This window comes from Malus sylvestris, chromosome 16, assembly GCF_916048215.2.
Source record: "Malus sylvestris chromosome 16, drMalSylv7.2, whole genome shotgun sequence".
NCBI classification, from domain to species: domain Eukaryota; kingdom Viridiplantae; phylum Streptophyta; class Magnoliopsida; order Rosales; family Rosaceae; genus Malus; species Malus sylvestris.
This window is the reverse complement of record NC_062275.1, coordinates 20,520,005-20,536,061: the sequence shown is the minus strand read 5'-3', so window position 1 is coordinate 20,536,061 and position 16,057 is coordinate 20,520,005. Positions and strand designations below refer to the sequence as shown.

Here is a 16,057-nt window from a genome sequence, read left to right as displayed (position 1 = left end):
CTGGTGGGAGAGATGGGAGGGGGCAAGCGCAGGAGCTACTGCCATTATTGTACACCTGGGGTCCACGTCAGCCAAAATGTAGGGTTTATGTGTCCACATCATCAGGTAATAAAAATTTAAACAGTAAGTGATACATTGCAACTTAATGCAAAATCTAGGTGGTAAATAAAAAATAAAATAAAAGTTCAGGGGTAAGTACGCACACCAACAAAAGTCTAGGTGGTATTTGTGCAAATTCCTCAAAAAATAAAATAAAATTTTCTTTATGTATATAGCTATAATGAGGCAGGTAAAATTATTTTTACAATATACTTATTCTAAATAGATACACTAACATATAGATAGGTACATTAAGAGCTACTTTGGTGTTCGGTGTTGCTGTGATTTAAAAAAAAAATTGATTCTGCTGTGCTGTGAGAATAAACAGTTGTAAAATAAAGTTATTAAGTGTTTGGTAGAATTTTTTTTTAAAAAGTGCTTTTAATAAAAAAAAAAATCAGTGTCTTAGTGTTTGGTAAACTTTTTATATAAATTGCTTTGAATATGTTAAATAACTAAAAAGAATATAGTGTTTAATGTGATATAATAAGGGAAATGTTATTGACACTCCAAAAATCTCATTCTACACTCCTCATAAGTGTATTTTTCCTTCATAATATAGAAAGTTTGGAGTGTATAATGAGATTTTTGGAGTGTTAATAACAATTTCCTATAGTAATTGTCAAAGACAATAATGTAGGGAAAGATTGTAATTTTGTGAAACATGTGAGGTATACTTGCCATTTGAAAAGTTCATTAAATGAGCATTGATTATAATTCTTTGAAAAAAAAACACTTTTTTTAGAAGCATGGTAGACATGCTTCTGCTTTTCTATACTTTTCTACTTTCATTTATAACAGTTTTATAAAAAAAATATTCTTTTTTGTTTTACCAAACACATTTAATACTTCAGATTTTTTAATAAACTGTTTTTTTTTTAAGCACCACAATCCCAAACTAACTCTAATTACTTTTACAATCCATTTTGAACCCTAAAACAAAGTTGTGGTGGTCATTGATAAAAAGAAAAACATATTTGAGAAAAAAAAAAACTAATCAAATAATAAATTATAGGGTAAATTACACTTTACCACCTCAAGTTTGAGGTCTATTGCAACCTCATACAACATCTTCAAAACATTTCATTTTCATACCTCAAGTACTATTTTATTTCAATATAATACATCTGTTACATTTTCCATCCATTGATCCATTAAAAGCTAACGCAGCTGCCAAATTTGTGCCACGTGGCAACTTTTTTTATTTTTTTATTTTTATACATTAAAATATTATAATAATTTACCCTATTAAAAAAAAAACACTGAAAACCCAGAATCCCATTCCCCCGACCACCTCCCTCTCCTCCACTCTCTTCACCTCCCCCGCAACCCCCCACCCCACCCCCACTCTCTTCACCTCCCTCTCCTCCACTCTCTTTACCGGCTTTAAGCAAGTTCGTACCGAGATTCCGGCGATTACCCACTTCTTGCATTCGGATTCCATGCCTCCATCCACCACTTGGGACTTCTTCGAAAAACCCATGTCTCAATTTCTGAAGAAATCGCTGTTTTCTTCGTCAAAATCCTACCAAAACAGAGCAAAAAAAAAAGGTAGGATTTTGATGCAAGAATCAGAATAAATCGAGGAAAAAAAAGATGGGTTTTGATCTGGGAATCAGAACAAACCAAGAGAACAAGCTCAAAGAATCGGAGAGAGAAATGAATGAGCTAAGGGGTTTTGGGGAAATGGGTTTCTGGGGGTGGGGGGTTTCGGGGGAGGTAGGGCTTCTGGGTTATCAGTTTTTATTTTTTTTATTTTTATTTTTAATAGGGTAAATTATTATAATATTTTAATGCATAAAAAAAAATTGCCACGTGGCACAAAGTTGGCAGCCACGTCAGCTTTTAACGGATCAATGAATGAAAAATGTAACGGATGTATTATATTGAAATAAAATAGTACTTGAGGTATGAAAGTGAAATGTTTTGAAGATGTTGTATAAGATTGCAACAGACCTCAAACATAAGGTGGTAGAGTGTAATTTACCCTAAATTATAACATTAATGCCTTTCTTTTTCAATGCGCATATAATTAATTATATATGTCAAAAATGTAATTAAGGGTATTTTAGGTATCCAAAAATTGCAAAATGTGTGAAGTAAAACATAATTAATGATTTTGCTTATTCGAAGCCTAGTCAATGAGTTTTACTCATGTAAGAAAAAAAAAGGAGTTTTATGTAAAGAATTTGAATTTCAGAGACTAAACACATATTTTTAGTAATATCAACTACTATCAGTGACGAATCTAGGATTCTAACATCGGTTGGTCCTGATCAAGAGACATTAGCCACTACTCCAACAACGAGTTGGGCGCCTATGCGCCTAGATGGGTCTAAGCAAAGGCATAGGCGGACTAAGTAGATTTAAGTAAACTTATTATGTACCATATACTTACAGAAAAACTATACTTGTATTGAGAATTTGAAGTTTATTATTTTAATTAAATTTATTATTCAACTATAATATACGAAAAATATCATAATTTTTGCTTTACCATTTTAGTAAATTTGATGGTATGAGATGAAAATGCAAGTGACTACAAGTTCATAGTACTTTACAAAATACTTTAAGATGTCGTATGAATTTATAAGAATTTTATTTTAAAAAAAAATAACGATGTTAAACATATAGTATAAAAATATTAGTTGAGTAATACACCATTCCTTTGGTTATTAAATTGTTAGGGTAACAGAACCTGATTGGAAAACAATTAAAAGAAAAAAGAATTGGAAAATGGGAAATGGTCACGTGGGAAATGGAGAGAGAAGGTCTTTATGTAACCAAGGTTCAAGAACAGTAGAGCCATCTTCTCTGTGTTCCACTTTGTCTAAAATTAGATCTTTCTTCTTGGTTCTTGGTTCAAAGCTTCTGTTGTAGAACACCTACACAACTATGGTGGTATTCTCTCTTCCACCATATGTCCAGACCGTTGGGTGGTCCTCAAAAGTCCTCAAAGGTGCTTCTTCAAACGTCTGGGTGGTCTCGAAACCACCGGGTCCAAGAGTGGATCCTCCTGACTACTATACACATACGTGGGTCATACTATTTGATCAGGATTATGTGCATGTGCCCGCCCCCTCCCACTAAAGTTGGCATCCTCTTCCCCGAAAAGATTAGATAACCGTAAAATACAGAAAAACAAATTAAAATGGATGAAATAATTATATTGAAGCTCTTCTTTTCAAAGGAGGAGAAATTCTCTCAATATTTCCCCTAGAAAAAAAAAAAAGAAAAGAAGAAGATGTTGCTCTATTTTGTTCTGTTCTGAACAAAGATAAGTTTACACCTAACTGATTCATACACTGCCATTCTAAAGCAGATCCTTTGATCCTACTTACCAAATTTCTATACCATACTGTAAGAGACTAAGTTATGAAACTAAGTCGGGGAAGCTGCGGCTGCCTCGCTGTTTTCCTCCGGCGGTACAGGACTGCTGGGTGGTGGTACACTCGGAGCAGGACTTGTACTCGGCTGACTATATCTCCTAAGCAGCCTATCTTTGTTATTTTTCCACCATGCTTCTGCCTGTTCCGAACTAAACTTTCGTTTGCTGCAGAAAATATTTGAGACCGGTGTGAGAAAATTAGAAGAGAACTGCATTGAAATGATCCAAGACTTTGTTGTGTGTTACGCTTATCATAAACAAAGTTAGCATATGGAAAATAAACGAAACACAAAACAAAATGGCTTTCTGATAATAATTTATAACAAGTTTTGTTTCAATTAGTACGGGTACATGTGTAGATCGTAAGCTTGATATACATTGTTGATCAGTTTGCAAACAGCTTAAACTTTTGAGATCCATTAGTTGTAATATGGCATCGTAGACACTGAACCCCATAAGTTTAAGCTGTTAGATAACGAGTCAACATTATATATCTAGCTAACACGTTCACTCACGTGCAGCCACATTCTGCACGTGGAGAGGCAAAGAATGAAGACACAGAAACACATAGGTGCAATTCCAGTGTGCAGCTTGAAAATGAAGAAAGCAGTGGGGAATGAGGATCGGAAGTTTTGAACTCAGGACCTCGTGCAACAAGAGCTCTGATACAGTGTTAGACAACCACTGAACCCCAAAAGCTCGAGGGTCCAGTGGCCGTCTAACACAAACATATAATTACTGAATGTTATAAGATCAAATATTTACCTGAATTTAACACGCCTAAAAATCCTAGTACCATTTTGTTGTTGAAGGAGAGTTACATAAACGCCCGGTTCAAATTGTTCAATGACTTCCTTTTGTCCTCTATGCGACGTTGATGATTCAGGTGACCTCAAGCGGTTTTCTGAGCTGTTTTGAGGTTCAGCCTCCGCAAAGTCTTCTGCTCTGTTGTCTTCTGTCCTCAATGTTGATGATTCAGGTGACCTTGAGCGGTTTTCTGAGCTGTTTTGAGGTTCAGCCTCTGCAGAGTCGTCTGCTCTATTGTCTTCCATTCTAGAAGGCTCAACAACCAAGGAAGTTCTATCGGCTGCATAGTGTTGGCCTAGCTCTGAGCTTGAGCTTCCAATATTCATGTTCATAAAATCTTTAGCTTGCGTACGCAATGCTTTGAAAGTATCACTGTCAAAAATCTCAGGAGGTATCTTGTCTTCCCACCCCCTCATCTGCAAGATAAAGAAAGGACAGAAAGCACACAGAACATCAGCATATTTCACCGATAACTGAATGGCAGGGCCATAAAAAGAGTAGATTTTCTTTTCCCCGTCATTGTTATGCTGTCAACGGAAATGTTCGTGCCACAAAGAATGATTAGAAAGAGTGACATTGTAATATTGAGTAAGTTTTATAAACCTGTTCAGCGATGGACTTGACAAGTTCTTTGGCAGCTCTGCACTTAGAGTATTGTTCATTGGCTAATGAGCCAGCTTCTTTGGCATGCTTATTTAGTTTTTGAATCTCTACATCTTGAGCATCACACTTCTGCTTCAGACTTTTAACCTGAGGTAAAGAGAGGAAAGTTTACCTAAAGAAAGGCATCTTGGTTTTGACATTTCTATACCACAAGCCAATATAATGACGCAACCAAAAATGTTAATTTTCAAAAGGTGTAAAATAGTACCTGGTTTTGCAACTTCAGCACTTCTTGAGTCAGAGTGTCATTTGTCCTCTTAAGACTGTCAATAACACTCCTAGAGAATATAGGAGTTGTAGACCGGGGAGGACTAGGTCTCCTCGAATATGGTGAAGTAGATCTTGAATTGGGCTGAGGCAGCATTGTCATGACAGGCTTCAAAGCGTTTTGAAGTGCACTCAATGAACTTGGAAACGCAATATCTTTTAGTGGTAAAAGGGATGGAACTTGGGAAGCCCTGACTATAGAAGGGGACTCGGATCTGACACCCCCAGGCTTCATGGACTTGATCTCAAGGTATTTAACGGGTTCTGTAGTGGAAGAGAGAAGAATCCTTGAAGATTTCACCTCTCCCCTATTTAGAAAATCCCTGCTATCCATTGAGCGTGTGATCATAGATCTCCTACTAACATTGGAAGCATTACCAGCCTCAGCAGCTTTAAGTTTTGCATAACAAGCATCACATACACGGTGTGGTTTTCCAGGAGTCGGGGCCAATGCTGCCCTCAGTGCTTTTTTGGAACTACAAGCATGGCAATGGACTAGTCCACAGTTATAACAGTTATGCCTCTTTCTAGTAAAACCAAATGTCTGTCGACAACCTGAACAAATTGATTGATCAGCTCCAGAGACCCACTTATGGATGCATATACTAGATGTGAAGTTTGAGCCACACGATATGCTTTTCACATGCCTATCTTTCAGGGCTTCAACCAAAGTTGGAGTTTTCCTGTCTTCTGTGTCCCCGTGTCCCAGTCTTCCATTAGCCCCTCTTCCCCAAGTGAACACTTCACTTCTTGATGTCAGGACAGCAACATGATATGACCCACAAGATATTTCTTCGACAAACTCACCAATCAATCGATCCTGTACTAAGCAAGGTACTTTCCCGTCAGAAGTTGGATTGCCTAGCTGACCATAAGCAGTTCCGCCCATGGTAAACACATGACCTGATGTGGTGAGGGCAATAGTCATAGTGTGTCCACATGCTAGCTGGTGGAAATTATAGTCAATAAGTGAAGAGACACAGGTGGGAAGCAGATAAGTTTCCTTGCTTCCGTGACCCAAACAATGTTTGTCACCATCACCCCAGGTGAACAACTTACGAGATGAAGCATTTGCACCAGACTGGCCCATAACCTCTACAATTGCTGCAGTATGCCAAACTCCGCATGCTACTTTTATCGTCTTTAGTCCATTCAACAACTGTACATCCCTTGGATACAGAACACTCTCTCGATCTCCATGGCCCAAAACACCAAACGCTCCATCTCCAAACGTGAACAGCTTTCCATTTGAAGTTGCCAAAGCTGAATGCCACGTGCCACACGCAACAGATAGAACCTGAAGTCCTTCTAAAGGACCGGTAACCCTTTTAGGTATCCAGTGGCTAACATCTGTTCCAAGACCAAGAAGTCCAGCATTATGTGTACCATCACCCCACGTAAACAAATCACCTGACGTAGATACAGCACATGTGTGGTACTCACCACATGCAACAAATTCAATGTTATTAATTGCGAGGAACTCAACAAGGCGAGGACAACTAAAGTCTCTATCAATCCCATGACCAAGTCTTCCCCCAGATTCCTCTCCCCAGGTAAAAACCTCCCCTTGCCTTGTTACAAGAGCAACATGTCGCACACCACAAGCTATCTGCTGAACATCAAGAACAACATTCGACTCCAAGGGCTTTGGAATCAGCACATTGGTTTTTGTAGGGATTGAATTCGTGGACCCATCAGGTCCATTTCCATCAGACCAGATCTCTCCCCAAACATAAACATCTCCTAGTGATTCAATGTCATCAGGTCCAGACCCTCCACTTGAACAGCTAGGAGTGCTTGAAACACTAATTCGAAAACCATCTCCTGCACTTGTTCTTAGTTGCATATTTGCACGTTCTGAACCCACATCTGAGCCTGAAAAATTCACTGATTCACGAGAATCAACAGATCCCCTACCACGGGCAATGCTCGAAGTGAAATCTAAGGCCGCACCAAAAGGACGACCATTAACAGATTCAGCACAGTCTTGCAGCTGAAAGTAAAGCAAGCAACTACATTGAATCTTCTGAAAACATATTAATGCAGAACAATTCTGAGTGGATCAAGACAATTGCGCCACATTTACTTTGTCAATATAAGTGCTGGCAGTTTCTCATAATCCATGAATCATATGAAGGAAACTACCAAATATGTTAATGCATTAATAATTTTCTAAATTGTATATAATTGTATGTTTACAGAATCTCCAGTTCATAGTTGTCGATTTCATGGAATTTTAACTATTCTTTTATTTACATAACTTAAATTCCAGCGGCTCCATATGTCAAATCTTATCTCCAAGAAAAATTAATGTTCCTGAATATGGTGAGGGCTATGTTTCATCTGCAATTGCTAGACATCCCATACCACTCTACTTCCTGGATAGTTTTCCGTATGTTTTTTTTAAAGGCTTGAGAGGCAAAAACCTGTATCTGTCGTCTCAGGGTTGTAATAATTTGCCACAATTTATTGTATCAGTAAATGGTACATCTACTTTTTACTAGAATACGTAACTCTAATACATATTGCTTAAAAGTTTCCTTTTTTATTTCATGCCGATGAATGTTCATAATTTAGTAAACAGCAGACTAATAAAATGACAAACAAATAAATATATAATGATTGTCATGCAATTGTGTGGCAGATATTTTCTCACCATCTGCAGGTAATTTCACAAGAAATATTCAGCCCTTTTTGAGGGCAAAAACTCGTATCAACAAATTGATTATAGTCATTACAAAATTAACCATTCGAACGATAAGAAAGAACTAGAAACCATAAAAACAAGCACAAATATAAGCAGTTATAAATGCATTTTGTTAAAATAGAAACTTACATCATAAATATCATTCTTAGTACGTCTACTACGTTGTTGTCCTGAAGTAATTAGTGCCTTAAGGCCAGCAAACCATACCTCTGCCTCAGCTTTGTCCTTGCAGATCTATAAAGATGATTGCTGAGTTTATACTTTTCGTCTAAACTGACCGTAGCAGAAAAATTTGAAACTAATACTTGATTTTACTTACCAGATCAAGTGTTCGTTCACCGTTGTTATATAGAAGAGAAAATGACAAGTAATCCTTTTCTGGGCGCAAATACCTTCTAAATACAGCCTATAAAGAAGCAGTAAAAGTATTTATTCTGTCAACTAGGACACAACAGCATTTCAAAATTATATAGATGCACAATCAAAAAATTTGAAACACCACAATATCAATTATTTCTTGGGAGTTTTGTTTAACTCACCGTTCTCTGTCCAGGGATAATTCGAGAGACAGAAGCTAATTTCACAGTTCGTTCTTCTCCATGTGAATACCAGATTAGTGTAGTTTCATCCTGTTAAGAATATGAAAATTGAAGCCATTCAAGCGGTTAAGATATGTAGTAATGATTGTGGAGATGCGCAGCAGGAAGAAGGTGTAACATAAAAAACGCATTCAAGTGGTTAAGAATTAAGATAAGTAAAGGAAATTACTCACAGTAGAAATTCTGAATGAACAAAGTTTTGGCTTCCCTTTCCGGCTATACTTGATTAACTGGGAACCTTTTTTTAATGCAGTGAGTGCCTTCATGAGAAACAGAGAGGAATATTAGGCGAAAAGTACTGCCAAAGAACACACGGATCAAAATCTTGAATATATATATATATTTAACCATATCAAAATTATAGTGTGAAAGGGTGTAGTCTGAAGAAAAGGCAACATTTTCACTGCTAGAAATTAAATTTTGTACAAAGATATTGGGTTTTCATCAATTCCCTTCTTGAATCGAAAAGCAAATTGTTCGAGTGATGCAGGTAGTTTCAAAGGAGAAAGATGCTCAGTGTACGAGAAAAAGGGCTTTTTAATCGAAATATTCATACATATAGATGCTAGTTTCATCCTCCTCCTCTCCTTTTTGAGTGTGTAGTCCATTAAATTCTTAGTTCGACGTCACAATTCGAGTCTCTTTTTCCTCTATGTCATCCTTCATTAGTTGAAAACTTAGCAAAATACTAGCATTTACATTTTTCTTTGTCTCATTAGAATTGGTTTTGTAGCAATTTCAATATACATACGCATTGATCTACCTATTACAGTTATAACCGTATCGTCAAAAAATGTATGCAAACCCGAAAATGTACGAGGTCTCTTTGTTTTCTAGGCAAACAAAACCAAACACCAAATAATCTAAAGGAAAAGAAAAGAGGGCGGTGATGGGAAACCGACTTGTTCAATATCACGCTCATGATTCCCATAGCTAGCAGGATCTGCCATTCCATCTGAAATTTTCGTAAGGAATTAAACGCCGAAGAAGAAGCAAGCTCAACCGACAACTGCATCGGCGACTTCCCTTCACCAGTCTTCATAGATGCATATGCTTTCTCCCGGTTTGGCCTCTCATCAAAATTCCTAGTATCCTTCTAAACAAGAACCATATACATTCCCAAAACAAAAAACTTGGGAACCTCAATCGGCCACCAACTTGTCGGAAATCAATAGCTTCCCCAATTGCAAAGCGGCCCTCCTGACGAAATCTCACGGAAATCAATCAACCGCCTCATATATTCACCGGAAAATTCTGCAAAGATGTGAATATCGAGTTTCTGAGCGCTTTGGCGAATTGGGTCTTGCAGATTGACCCTGAAGACAATGCAGATCAATCAGAGTGAGAGAGAGGGGGGGGGGGGGGGTAAGAGAGAGAGAGAGAGAGAGAGAGAGGAGTGGGAAATGAGAGGGCAGTAAGCGATCTCACATGTTTAGGATAGTTTGCAGGTCAAAAGAAAAGAAGGCGAGACATTGGCGCGCCTCTTTCTCTTCCTCCACGTCCCACCAACGAGTTAAACTACTTTTCAAAAATATATTAGTAAAAAAATACTACACTCAACCTGAGTCTGCCACGTGGGTTGATACGGAAAGTGAAGAATAAACAGGGGCAGATGGAGGAAGGCATAATTCCTTGCAACATGGATTTGGCGATGATGCTTTGGAAGAATAATGTGAAGAGACTCTTGAAGGTGCACGACCATCATCGGTCGGAATCCTTCGCCAACAACTCGAAGGACACTCTTCTTCGACGGATTAGAACTCAAGGACTCTTCTTCCAGAAATCACGAACTTCATGCAAGAACCTTGCAACTAGAGAGATACATGCGGTCGATTCTCCGTTAAGGGTATCAATTTTAAACATGATGCAACTACACGAATCTGAAATTCGCAGATCAAAATTGACAATCTCCTAACTTTCTATCCATAACTCAGATATATGCGATCCAGGCTCTCATTTGGAGGAAAATATACAAGGTTCAATCAAAGCACAGAAACAAGACTCTCTGCACATTGGAGGAAAATACACAAGAAAAACTACAAGGATGCATAATGACCCCAAAAGGGAAGTTGAGGCTTCCTTCCCTCATGTTTTTTGGTCACCGCAAAATCGGAATTGCCCAGGCCAACAAGGGATACCATCGACGTTCGATCATTATCTTAAGCTGATGTTTCAAGAAAAGTAATAATTACACTTCCTAAGGCCACTTTTTCAAATGGTAGGGTCTTTGTATCTCTTGAAAATCTCTTCAATATCAGCCATCACTTCTTGTGGTAAAGGCCTCTCAGTCAATAGAAAAGCATCAACATCTTCCTTCAGTTGGGTGACAGAAGTTGCACCAACGATTGAACTTGTCACAAATGGACGGTCCCGTACAAATCCAAGTGCAAGCTGAACTGGAGTTAGCCCGTACTTCTTGCCTAGCTCGATGTACTTTATTGTTGCTTCCTAAAAACAGAAACAAGTAATAATTAGGCAGACAACCAATCAGCAGTAATGAAATTATCCTCAGCAATTCATATTCAAAACATAAAGTAACTCATCAAGAACGGAAAACAGCCTACGTCCAAAAGACCCCGGTGTCCAAAGTTAATTTCATACTCAGAAGATCAGCCAAGGTTTTTAATCACGTGCGAAACAATCTGCGCGCATTGTGGGTGGTAACCAAACACTTTTCAACCTTGCTTTAAAACTTGGTTAAATATGGTGCTAAGCCTAGCACTCCTAAGTCCTAACTTCCAGGCCTTTAATTGCAGAAAATGCAAATTTTATCAATATTTGGCGAACATATAGCAGTTCGAAAATGTTTTACTCAAACAATAAACAAGTTGCTTCCCAAGTGACGAAAAGTCCCTGTAAACAATCTGCTGTTCCCCAACAAAATTACAATGTGACACCGTGATGATAAATCCCCACATCAAAGGAGTTCATCTGTTTCTAAGATTATAAAATAACTCTATAATATGCATGTTATTTGGATTTAGCCACGTTTTACACGATCTACACTCTACGACATGCAAGATATTAACATACCCTAGCAGAAGATTTGTTATATCTTTCCATGTAGCCGGGGAAGAGGTTTAGCCTCCCTTTTTTTGAAGCTTCGGAAGTGCTATCTATGTACTTCCCACTCAGTGATCCACCAGCCAGTGGAGAATAAGCCAGCAAGCCAATGTTGTAATTTTGTGGGTGGCAGACTTCAACAAGGTCAACTGCAAAGAATCAACAAAAGAATTACAAACTCATTGGGCTAAGAGAATAACATGGGAAACTAGAAGGGAGAAGGTAAACACTAAAAACTCTCAACACACACTACAAAGGTGCCGACATTTAAAGAAACAGGTTGGAATCTGGATAGACAGCCCAACCAGGTCGACATCCATCAAATGAGCAGCTATCGGTCAAGCAAATAAAATTAACACTCAAACAAGTCAAGTCGTGTAATGTCAACAAGTTATCAAAGATTAGTTAAAGAAATGAAAACAAACTGACAGCAGGCATTCATCTAACTTAATCATATTGCTCAAGTGTGGCTCATGGATCAGCTTGTAACAAGTAATCAATGAAAATGGAGACATTTCCCCTACCACTTTAGATAAAACTTATCTCAGAACATAATCTGATATATCAACTAGCATATTCACATGATAGGTAACCTATCAAACAGTTGGTACAAGAATAACCATCTAAAGAGAAATATGAACAGAAACTTTTATTGTCAAGTAATATTTCACTCCTCACGGTATGTGACTTACTTTCAAAATGAGTTCTAACTAGAAGACTGTAATTGTTTTGGATACTGACTATCTTTGGTAGCCCTTCAACTTTAGCTGCATGTACAAATTCCATCACTCCATATGAAGTCTCATTAGAAACACCAATGTAGCGTACCTATAAAGTTCAAAAGGATTATATAACATGTAAGTTAAAAAGCTTAGAATTTCAAGCTATACAGAACTGGTGACACTCCATTTATTTAACAACACTCATTAATCATCTAAGAACTTGAATATTCAAGAATCAAAGATTCACTCTTCCTCCAGTTATAAGTATACCAATTCATAGGACAACAATATGTTTCATCTAAATCGATGCAGTTGCGGCCAGTGATTCACTTACAAAAAACTCACGAACACTATGATACTATTTTTCCAATCCACATTACAACAGGTCTTGAAAAATTTAATAATTTGTATCTAACTTCCACTTCTCATTCCAAGTGCTTTAATATTGAGCCTGAAAGTCAAAACTTTCATTGGTTTGAATCAGTGTATTAAAAGTGTCAGGCGTGGGCGAGGCGTCCAAGGGATAGCCCGGCCTAGGCGTCGCCTCACGGGACCTAAATTTTTTAATATATACACAAAGCGTACATATATATTATATTAAAAAAAAAAGATTATTAACCAATAATCACCCTAAGCACATACATATATTATATATATATATATATATGTATGTATAAAATAGAGGATGAAAAGCACAATGAGCAGACATATAACAATGCACACAGACAGCACACACATCAATTATATTAAAAATAAAAATTGGAAAAAAAGGCAAAGAGACGATAGTGCAAGGAAGAGAGGCAGTTAAAACCCTACCCAAAATTTGGGTTTGGGAGTTAAAAAAAAAAAAAAAAAAAAAAAAAAGCCCTGAGGCGCGCCTTCCGCCGCCTAGGCGGCTCTGGCGAAGCCTTACGCCCACTCCCTCAAAACAGAGGCGACAACCCTCAAGCCCAGCCTCAGAGGGTGCCTAGGTGCGCTCTGAGGCAAGCCTTTTAAAACATTGGTTTGAATTGTTATGTTACCTTTCCTTCGTCAATGAGTTCTTGAAAAGCCTTTAGTTGCTCCACGAATGGTACACTTGACCTCCATTTTGAAAAATCATATGAATACCCACCAAATAATGGCACATAGCGATCTGGCCTGCATAAAAGAAATTATTTTATTTTACGAGAACCTCCACATTAAACAACTTAAGATCCAGATTGTCTTCTGAAAAGGGAAGGAAAACATGTTAATGTGGCATTCCAACACATTAAACATGTGTTCTTGGTTTAGCTTGATTCGTCTTTACCCTGTATTTAAGTGGTTCTAATTTCTACGAATAGTAATTATTTCAGCTAATATTTGATTTCTAAAATGTGAGTACTCTTGGATGGATTTCAGACAAAACAAACGGAGAAAATATATTTTTCATGTTATTCTCTTTTTATTATCATCACTTCTTGCACTCCCAAACTGGGTTAATTAATGAGTTTCCAATGTAATCATTCAAGTTATTTATTTACTACAAGTTACTTGTGAATTTAACACACAAAATGGACAAGCATATCCAATGATGAGCAAAGTGCTAATACGCATCACCACCTTCCAATTATCATCAAAAGGGTTCTCAAGCAGAATGGTTGGCTTCATTGCTGAATTAGGAGAAGGTGAAACGAAAAGTAAATAAAAAACGTGAAAAGGTTGTTTCTTCTTACAGAAAAAAGTGATCTTCAGTTCATCCATACAAAACGGTAAGAGTTACGAGAAGCTGAAATGTCCAAAACAAGACAGACTAAACAGTTCTCCCAGTCCTAAACTAATTTCAAGAGTTGTTCTGCGATACAACAAATGGGTCAAGAAAAGAACAATTTTACAATTAGAGCGTGAAGGTCCATCTCCTGTAATACTAATCACAATCACAAAATCATTTGAGAATGTAGCATGTTAAAGCTTGTATAACGTGTGGAATTTGGTCGATAAACTTACCAATGAATTTGTATTAAATCAATGTAATCTGTCCCAAGGCGCTTTAGGCTTTTCTCTACACTTTCTCTAATGTTTGCTGCATCCACCCGCAAAACCGTGGCATTGTCACGCAAATGACTTGACCTCTCTGAATAGCCAGCTACTTTTGTTGCCAAAACAACCTATTTGGAAAATATTATTGAGTTAGAAACACAAAATCTATCTCTTGCAATATATTTAGCATGTTATGTTATTAAATTGCGATAATACTTGCACCTCGTCCACAACATTCTTACTGCAAATCTCGCAACATAACATGTCCGAATACCTTATCACGGGGTTGAGACTTGAGCCAACTGGCAATGTAGCGATCAGTGCTCCCCTGTGTCTCCTTCTTCATGGGAATTGGGTACTGCAACAGCAAAGATTTAAACTTTAATCAAAACCGAGATAAAGCGAAATGAAACTAAACAAAGCACAATTGAGGCCATTAATCAAGCAATTCACAATCACTCACAGCCTCGGCAGTGTCCAATGCGTTAATCCCATTTTCAAATGCGTAGCTGAGAATCTCATGAGCTTCTTTCTCTGTGTTTTGCTCGCCGAATGTCATGGTTCCGAGAGTGATTTCGCTAATTACAAGGTCCGAGTCCCCGAGCTTCCTGTACTGCAATGGGGTCTTCAGGTTTTGCTTGGCACCGGTGGTGACGGTTGCTTTGATAATGGAGCTCCTCCGCCCCCGGAAGCTTCTGGGTCTAGTTCTGGGATGTGACCACGGTGCCGCTGCCGCTGCGTGGTTGCAGAGAAAGGTGGTGGAGCACGAGGCCAATGCCATGGCGACGAATAAGGCTTTCTTGCTCCGGTGCTGAGGCCTTATCGAAATCCAACCGTTAAAAGTGTGTGTGTGACTGGTGGTGATCTTAACTGAGAGGAGGTAGTTGATTGGGTATGTGGGCCGGACCTCCGTAATTGGATTAGCTCGTCTTCAATGACAACCTCTAGGCCCAATAATTCGAATTGTAACCAAAAAAAAAAAAAAAAAGTAAATTACAATTTACCCCTTCAAATTTGGCTTCACTTGTAACTTCATACAACATCTTTAAAACATGATACATTTACTTTTATTTCAGTTCAATTTCATACATCCGTTAAAAAATCTGTTAAATTAGCTGTTAAGTGATGATGTGGTAATCGTAAAATATGAGTAGTAAAAACTAAATAAATTTGATACATTAAACTTGAGAGAAGAGATGGAAAGAAGTGGACGAGGGCGGTGACAATATGCAGGGACGGGGAAGAGGCGGAAGTTAAACAATGGTGTGATGAACTAAGGAGATGATTAAAATAAAATAGGGTTTAGACAAGGTGGGTGGGGCCCACTTTGTTTTAATTCAATTTTTTTCTTGAACTGTATTTTTTTTAATATTTAGTTATTTTTATTTGTCACATCATCAAAATAAATAGGTTTGATATTGTCACGTCATCACTTAATGGTTAAATGGATAATTTGACTAACGGATGTATGAAATTACATTGAAATAATAATAAATGTATGAAATTGAAATGTTTTAAAAATGTAGTATGAGGTTGTAATTACGCCCAAATATGAGGATGTAATTTACTCAAAAGAAAAAGCACAATTGTATTGCCCACCCACAATAATTTTTAATTTAATGAAGCCTTGTGATTGCAAAGCGGGGATCTTACTTTATTATGGTAGAGATATATAAAACAAATTTAATTTAACTCGCATCAAGGTGCATAGACACAATTGGTTTTCGTCACTACGGTAAAC

General features: G+C 37.6%; 2 protein-coding genes across 3 annotated transcripts; both read right to left on the bottom strand.

Moving 5' to 3' along the window:
* Nucleotides 1-3,245: 3,245 nt before the first annotated feature.
* On the bottom strand, nucleotides 3,246-10,283 carry LOC126608465 (PH, RCC1 and FYVE domains-containing protein 1-like). 2 transcript variants are annotated; one of them, XM_050276351.1, is made up of 10 exons: nucleotides 10,092-10,283; nucleotides 9,433-9,846; nucleotides 8,704-8,790; nucleotides 8,471-8,560; nucleotides 8,251-8,337; nucleotides 8,061-8,165; nucleotides 5,166-7,217; nucleotides 4,898-5,044; nucleotides 4,253-4,710; nucleotides 3,246-3,652 (listed from the first exon to the last, which is right to left on the bottom strand). In XM_050276351.1, exons 2-10 carry the CDS (start codon nucleotides 9,478-9,480, stop codon nucleotides 3,481-3,483), a joined length of 3,246 nt encoding a protein of 1,081 aa, XP_050132308.1. In that variant the 5' UTR covers nucleotides 9,481-9,846; nucleotides 10,092-10,283; the 3' UTR covers nucleotides 3,246-3,480. The 2 variants fall into 2 exon arrangements, with proteins under 2 accessions (XP_050132308.1, XP_050132309.1); XM_050276352.1 differs by lacking the exon at nucleotides 10,092-10,283 and adding an exon at nucleotides 9,959-10,079.
* A 147-nt stretch (nucleotides 10,284-10,430) lies between these two features.
* On the bottom strand, nucleotides 10,431-15,174 carry LOC126608466 (uncharacterized). Its single transcript, XM_050276353.1, has 7 exons — nucleotides 14,780-15,174; nucleotides 14,591-14,674; nucleotides 14,284-14,444; nucleotides 13,338-13,455; nucleotides 12,286-12,421; nucleotides 11,564-11,742; nucleotides 10,431-10,978 (listed from the first exon to the last, which is right to left on the bottom strand). The coding sequence occupies exons 1-7, from the start codon at nucleotides 15,095-15,097 to the stop codon at nucleotides 10,742-10,744; spliced, it is 1,233 nt and encodes a 410-aa protein (XP_050132310.1). The 5' UTR covers nucleotides 15,098-15,174; the 3' UTR covers nucleotides 10,431-10,741.
* Nucleotides 15,175-16,057: the final 883 nt, after the last annotated feature.